At 47.5% G+C, this 7,980-nt stretch overlaps 1 protein-coding gene across 3 annotated transcripts in view; it reads right to left on the bottom strand.

The window, feature by feature from the left end:
* GASK1B (golgi associated kinase 1B) overlaps positions 1-5,046 on the bottom strand; it is a 110,603-nt gene extending 105,557 nt beyond the window's left edge. For 2 of the 3 annotated variants that reach the window (XR_014263588.1, XM_082461784.1), the window contains exons 1-2: positions 2,876-3,283; positions 1,014-2,159 (exon numbers count right to left, since the gene is read on the bottom strand). Coding sequence is in view for 2 of the 3 variants with exons in the window: in XM_082461784.1 (XP_082317910.1) it covers positions 1,014-1,926 (913 nt within the window). In the remaining variant the exon portion in view is untranslated. Of the gene's footprint in view, positions 1-1,013; positions 2,160-2,875; positions 3,284-3,380 lie in introns of those variants that run through there. The other variant, XM_082461785.1, reaches the window with a different exon arrangement.
* Between the last annotated feature and the right edge of the window lie 2,934 nt (positions 5,047-7,980).

Here is a 7,980-nt window from a genome sequence, read left to right on the forward strand (position 1 = left end):
AGTTTGCCTTTTGGCCACTCCCAAGGCTTTAATCCATTCCAGTCCAGACCCCATGGGAACTGGGCTGAACTGCTACGTTTTGTGGTAACAGGCAGTAAGGAAATAGCCTTTGAGCTTATAATCTCTTTGGGGTCCTTTTTAGCCTCTTGGACCAGCCTGGATTCAGAGTGGTGACTTCTGGGGTCACTCTGCTTTCAAACGCAGCCAAGGACCCACCCTACTTCGTGCTGGAACGCTGGAAGAGCCTTAGGATTCAGAGAAAACCCTTTCTGTGGCGTGAGCATTGTCACACACCAGCCCTGACGCCTGCAGCTGAATCGGCAGACTGCACACCCCAGAACCTGCCACAGTGTTTGTCACCTGACGGCACCTCGCGGCACTCAGGCTCAATAAACCGTAGTCATGGAGTCGGAGAAACCACGCGGCTGGTTGGTATATACACTGAACAAATCACCTCTTTTGGCCTCATTTTCTTTGTAAGCTAAAGCGGTCACGTCCATCGCGAAAGATGAAGGGGTCGAATCTAACATGGTCTGGCTCTGGGCCTCTTAAAACGATTCCATCTGCCGAAGAAAGATAACCCTCTTCGCCTTTATTTTTAAACGCTTCCAGTGCACAGGATTCTACTTACTTCCATACAAACCCATTTACTAAGATGCCTGACTGTCAGCAAGTTCTTTGTCTCCACCCCGGCTCCCTGTCCTCATCACACAAATTGCCCCTTTCTTTAATCAGATGTAATAAGCCACTGGGAAGCGCGGCGAGGGGAACGGAGAGCACAGATGGCGCCGCGGGGGCTTCAATTGCGTGCGCAGCGCAGCACCGCCCGGGCGCTCTCGTGTCCCCCCAAAGCCGAGAAAATCGAGGACGCCAAGCGCATGGAAAGACGCGCTGCTGCTCTCCAAACGGGAAAGGCGGGTGGAGAAAACCATTTAGAAAAAGAGGCTGAGGGAGAAGAGGAAATCAAGCCCAGTCTCCACCAGCTGCAAACAAGAAGCCCGGGGAACGGTTACCTTGGATGAGCTCGGATTTCCTGCTCACACAAGGCAGGGTCCGGTTGAGCCCCAGGATCCTGTCCAGGTGGAAGGCAAACACCTCGCTCATGTCCAGAGGCTGCTTGAGCAGCCCGCAGGGGCTGGGGCCGCAGGCGGGCGCCGCGGGCCGGCCGGTCCCCTCCAGCAGCAGCAGGCGCGCCCGGCCCCCGGGCCAGGCCGGCTGGAGAGCCGCCACCGCGCCGTCGGCCAGCAGGCGCATGCGGCCGATGTCGTCTCCGCTCAGCCACGACGGGGCGCTCTCGCTGTAGATCCTGATGTTGCTTCCCCCGGGCCGGGGCAGGTGCACATCTGCGTCCCCACCTCGCGCTCCCAGACCCTGCCTCCACCCCCAGGGTCGCTCCCCAGCCTGGGCCAGGTTTCCTCCCCGGACGTGGCCGGGCACTTCAGCCTCAGCTGCCCTTGCAGCTTCCTGAGGCCGAAGGGACGGTCCCACCAAAGCCCCGGGTCCCGGGGCCTGAGAAGCCAGCGCATACTTCTTCCTGCGCTTGGGTTTCACGGTGCCACGGATGCTGGCGGGCTTGCTGCGCTTGGAGCGCAAGGTGATGTACACCACGTTGTTGGGCTGCAGCGTGGTCCCATTGCCCTGGGCCTCGGGAGGGGCCAGCGTGCCGTCCAGGGGTATCTCAGGGAAGGGGGCCTCGGCGGTGGCCCGGCTCCAGTGCGGCCCCTGGCGCGCGCGCCCTCCGTGCGGGGCAGAGGCGCGCCCCACCTGGCTCACCAGGAAGCCCAGGTAGATGGCGCAGGCCGTACCCAGCAGCAGGTTCCTCCTGGTCCTGGGGCGCCGGCTGCTCCAGAGTTTCCGCGCCCTCGGGACGCACAGGGAGGAGAGGAACCAGTTTAGGAGCTGCCCCGGCTGGTCCGGACAGCTCATTTCTGCGTCTCGTCCACATGCCGAGCAGGGTTTAAAGTCTGCCGTCGGCTCCTTCTGGCACGATGCATGGCTTTCTGAACGCAGCTGTCGCCTCTGCGCAGGTGTCTAAGTGGTCGCCAGTGGGCCGAGGAGGAAGTTAAGGGCGGGTGATGGGGCCGGGAAGGCTTCTGATACTGGCCACAGCAAACCTTCTGAACCCCGTCAGCCTCCCCGAGGAGAGGTCTGGCTAGTTCCTGGGAATGAATGGACACAGAGTGAACTGAGTCACAGCCTCAGACTCGGTCAGTTCCTCCACAGGAGGAAAGGAAAACACGGAACCTTTCCTTTCATCACTATCACCACGAAATGATTTTTTAAGTGAGGTTTAAAACAAATAGAAACAAGATAGATGTATAGATTTGATATTCAGTTTCCATTAGTGAAAACCAACCACCAAAATCCAAGACTATTTTATAACTTGCAGCTAGAGTCATTTAATTTGATCCTGAAGGAAAAGCATTAAAATTGGACAAATCCAGGCTTTTTGTTTTGAAATTCAGAAATAATTTAAGAAAAGTAACCAAAGAATTCAGAAATCTGTAGCTATCTTCTATTTATTTTTAAAAGTCCTGCATTAACTAATTGGACAGAAGCACCAAGTATTAACATTCAAATTCAGAAACATATTCTCTTAATCGTATGGTACAGTCTTTTCCTCATAATATATTCCATTATCTGACTTTAAGGGTTATTATAAAGCCATACATGCCCATGTATCTTGGAAGCAATTACATTTATTCAGTCACACATACACACACGCACACACACACATAAACACAAAACACACATCTAACTGCTTTTTATTCCTTTTCTTTTCACCAAAGTCAGCTGAAAGAAGGAAAACCAAAAGCCCTCTAGCTCTACTCTTTCACATTATTAAAAAGAAGAACTGGTAAGCAACCTTACTTACACAGCTGGCCCCGTGCTTGGCTCCAGGAAGAATGTAATCCCTGACGCTAATGCAAAGAACTATTAAAGGCTGAGGCATGTAAGTAGAACATATTTCATGGTCAAGAGTGTTCCACATTTCAAATATTTCAGCTCTGCTTTCAAAGCTCCCTTGAAAACTTCTGATTGCAAAGCAAAACGGGTACTTGTTAACTGGCTGCTGACAACCCACTTTTAAGATGTGTAAGGGTTTTTTTTTTTAATATTGTAAAAAATAAACTTTAATTTTAAATTCTGGGGGGAAAAAAAGCAAATGCCGTAATTTTCCACTTATTTTTAACTCCTGGGAGCCCTCTAGTGGCCTGTTTGGAAATAGACTCAGACGTGTCAGCCTTTTTGGTGTTAAAAAGCATTTGAGAGTGTTCGCTTAGCAGCAGTGAAATAAACGCCTCACGAGGTGAATGCATTTGCCTCTCTGTCCATCCCAGCCACCGGGGATTAGGGCACCAACGTTGACAGGGACTTACCTTTCCATCCTGGCTGTGTCCAGAGTAACATTAGTCTCCCACCGCTTCTGAGACGAGAAGGCCCAGAAGTTCATAAAAAGGCAAGAAAGGGTTAATGCAAATGAGGGAGAAAAAAGAACAGGCAGATAAGAGTACACATCGGTGGGAAGAGACATTTATAGTGTGCCGTTGCTCGGTGCAACAGTTCACAAAAAGAAGTTGTGGATTCTCCCTGATTGGAGGTTTCTTTTAAAAACAGGTTAGTGATTGGTGTAGGTGGCTTGCTTGTCCTGGCACAAAGGCAGTGGTTGATGACCTCTGGGTCTCACTTAGACTTATTGCTTTTGCTTCTACAGCAAATAGAGTCTAGAAGGCACACAGGCAGGCAGGGGACAGGGAATGTTTTCCCCACAGGAAAAGAAGGTTGTTATAGGGGGGTGAGGGCAGGGAGTGGGAGTTAGAGTACGGTGTGTAATTGTAAAAAGACTATATTTAACAATGTGGAAAAGATCAAGGCATTGGAATATGTATAGAAGGAAAGGATAAACTTCCAAGTGATCAAATACCAAAAATTATACTAGAACTGTTCCTGTAGCACTCAAACTCAGACTATTCTTCCTAGAAGCACTCATAGATTCTGGCTAAACTGCATGAGAACTTAAGCATCAAAGTGATTTCCTTTGTTATCCAATACTCTTTTTTTTAATTTTATTTTATATTGGAGAATAGTTGATTAACAATGCTGTGTTAGTTTCAGGTGTACAGCAAAATGATTGTTATATATATACATGTATCTATTCTTTTTCAAATTCTTTTACCATTTAGGTTATTACAGAATATTGAGTAGATTTCCCTGGGCTATACAGTAGGTCCTTGTTGGCTGTCTGTTTTATATATCATAGTGTGTATATGTTAATCCCAAACTCCCAATCTATACCTCCCTACCACCTTCCTCCCTGGTAACCATAAATTCATTCTCTAAGTCCATGAGTCCGTTTTGTAAATAAGTTCATTTGTATCATTTTTTTTTTTTAGATTCCACATATAAGTGATATCATAAGATATTTGTCTTCCTCTTTCTGACTTACTTCACTTAGTGTGATAATCTCTAGTTCCATCCATGTTGCTGCAAATGGCATTATTTCATTCTCTTTTATGGCTGAGTAGTATTCCATTGTATATATGTACCACATCTTCTTTATTCATTCACTGTTGATGGACATTTAGGTTGCTTCCATGTCCCGGCTATTGTAAACAGCACTGCAATGAACATTGGGGTGCATGCATCCTTTCAAACCATGATTTCCTCCGGATATACGCCCAGGAGTGGGACTGCTGGATCATATGGTAGCAATACTCTTAAAGCACACTTCCATGAGCCCAGAATTATTTTCTAGATAGTAAATATTAACTTTTTGAAAGGAAACTATAACCAAGCTGGTCTGTAAAACTATCTTGTTATTTTCAGTATTCAGAAGAATAACTGACCTGAACTCTTTAAAAAGTAAAAGTAAGTCTTTGGCAGAGGCCAGGTTCTACTAAGCAGAAGACTCTGCTAGCTGTTTCCAAAGCAGGTTTTTTTAGTGGAGAAATGCTTAGGAAGTAGATAAGAGTTGTCTGACTTAGTAAACTTGGTTGACTCCTTTCGCCCCCAAAATGTTTGTTCCTGACACCTCATTGAACTTCTTGGAGGCCCTTCTCCCAGCCCTGGCATCTGACAGGGAGTCACCATTGCCGAAGGGGAAGGTCTCTGGTAGAATTAGGAACCAGCTCATGGAATCATGGGTGTACCTAATGTATTGATATTACAAATACACTGGATAAACAGGGCTCAGCAGATAGCATCAGAGAACAATTTGAATCATCCTTCCCACTGCCTATTCAAACCCACTCTGTGCACTCGTAGCCCTTTTCAACTCCTTTGGATAAAAATTCAGGCATAATTTCTGTAGTCCGACTTTTTAAAATTTCTCCATCATCTGAGCCACAGACACACACATACACACACAAAAGTTAGACTCTATGTAGTAGTCGAGATGTTCACATTTCTTTTACGTTTACAGCATTTCCCCTCTCGGGCATTTTGCTGTTCCTCAAAAAAGTATGGCCAAAATCTACTGAACAGGGTGAAAGGAAATCCATTTGGGATTGTTTTTTCTGTCTAGACTACCCGTTCCTCATCCTCCCACCCACCCGCTTGGCTTTGGGTTTGGCTCTGGCTGTTCCAGAGGTGAAGGGTGCTGGGAAGGGAGAGGAAACAGCACGAATGTCCTTACTGCCCTCTGACGTCATGAATTGGCGTACCGGCTCTCGGGGCTGGGCAGGTGCGTGAAGCTGACCCTCTAGGGGGGAAGGTGCAGTCACTTTGAAGATCGTGGCCTCTCTGGCTGGCTGTCGACGTCTGCTCAGCCCCTTGGAATCTGGCAGCCCCCTATTCTGCGGAGATCACCTTGTTTCTCTTGGAAAGCATTTGAGATAACCAGCAGGCTGGCTTTCTCGCTTGGGCCTGTGTGTATCGCCCACAAATGGTCCAACAGACACGGTCACGTCCTCTGCCTCAGCAGCCTCAGGCTCCCCAAGACAGCAGCCGCCTTCCCGGGCACGGCGATCCCACACCGCACTTTGGAATGTGCAACCATTCCCATCTGTTGCTCAAGGTCACGGCTGAAACTGAGCAGAAAGGTATTTTCTCCCGTCAGGTATCATGGGGCTCCAGAGCGAAGTTCCATTCAGTTTTAGAAAAATAAGCCTGAATTCCTTGAGTGAGTCACGGTTTGAAAATTTGTTGTCGCGATATAATATTCACATACACCCCGTGAGGACACATAGGACACTCAAAATATTTGTTACTGCTCTGAATAGTCTTAGCTCAGAGAGACCGATGTGATAACATTACCTCGTACCTAAAGTATTCTCTCTCCATTAAAAAATAAATCTATAAAAAAAAAAGAAAAAAGAAAAAAGAAAGAAATCATGAGCAAAACAAAGCGGAAAGGTAGACAATAAGACAATGGTGTGGGGCTTCCCTGGTGGCACAGTGGTTGAGAATCTGCCTGCCAATGCAGGGGACACGGGTTCGAGCCCTGGTCTGGGAAGATCCCACATGCCGCAGAGCAACAGGGCCCGTGAGCCACAACTACTGAGCCTGCGCGTCTGGAGCCTGTGCTCCGCAACAAGAGAGGCCGCAATAATGAGAGGCCCGCGCACCGCGATGAAGAGTGGCCCCTGCTCGCCGCAACTAGAGAAAGCCCTCGCGCAGAAACGAAGACCCAACACAGCTAAAGAGAAAAATAAATAAATAAATAAATTTATAAAAAACAAAAAAAACCTTATAAAGAAGTTACAGGTTTTGTGTTATGTGTTGTAGAAATACGTGCACTTTTATCTGACACTGATGACTCACTGCTAAGGACATTTCTCCTACTGACCCACGCCACCACACCTAGTCTCAACAGGAGAAGCACTTTCAAAGAAAACCCCATGTCTTCTCAAAGCTAGACTGATCCATCTATGAAGCGATGGTGAGTGTCCTAGGTCCATCTCTCACGTGCGACCAAGAGAGCACCAATAGGCCCATTTCCAGGGGACGAACTGGCTGGCCTTTCACTGCATTGGGTCTTCTCCCCTGTGTCTGCTGTTATACCTGGTGAAGAGTAACCCTGCCTTTTCCCGGTGTAGAAATCTCCCACAATAATCCCTTTAGCCTCATCTCCCTAGGAATGTTGGTTCCATTTATTTAAAGTTGTGTTTGTGTTAGGAAGGTCCCGCCACGTCCCCAGAAACTGAGCAATGTTTCCAGAAACACAGCATAGTATAGGAAACAGGTAAAATATATGACAGTCAAGTTGACACATATTGGAAGCAACAGATATTCGTAGGGTTGTCATTTCACTTCTAGATAATTAGATGATCTATGCATGTGATAATAATCAGCATTTGTTTTATAATTCTGAAGCCCAAGAACACACAGACTCATTGTGGAGTACAGAAAAAGTAGGTAAGTCTGAGGTAAGTTCCTTCTAAAAGCCCCAGACAGTCTAGACAGCTAAGCTTCTCTGTTTCAGCCGTGGATACTGAAGGCCTCAATTCTCTGTTTCCAAGCCACACTCCCAGGGAAGCCAGGACAGACAGACACGCTGGCCCTGGGTCGTTCTTGGCTTAGGACAGAACGCCCCAAGCAGCAGTGGTTTTCAGCCTGTGTGGAGGGATGAAGAGGGAATAAAGCACTCTCAATCCTTAGGCTCCTTGCGGGAAACTAGTGCAGAGGAAGGATCTCTTCTCTCCTCCCCTAAGGCAAGTTGGTGTCAAAGAAATAAGCTGCTGGCGGAGTACAAGGAAGGCCCCCTGGCGATCCTAGATTAAATTGGGCACATTAGAAATGGAGCTACAAATAAACACCTTGAAAGTACAGGAAAAGAAGACAGAGAGAAATCTGGGGTCGTTTCTACACTTGTATCTCGTTTTGAGACTCAGTTGTGTTCCCCACGATGGTTCAGACATGTGTGGCACATCTGATAAATTGTTGGGCTCTGAAAACCACACACGCACGGTTATAAATTGATAAAGAAACTGATTAGAAAAGACAGAATGTGTTGGTGTCATGTATCCGGCCCGTCCACCC

Source organism: Balaenoptera physalus (genome assembly GCF_965194825.1).
Source record: "Balaenoptera physalus genome assembly, chromosome: 5".
Classification (NCBI taxonomy): Eukaryota; Metazoa; Chordata; class Mammalia; order Artiodactyla; family Balaenopteridae; genus Balaenoptera; species Balaenoptera physalus.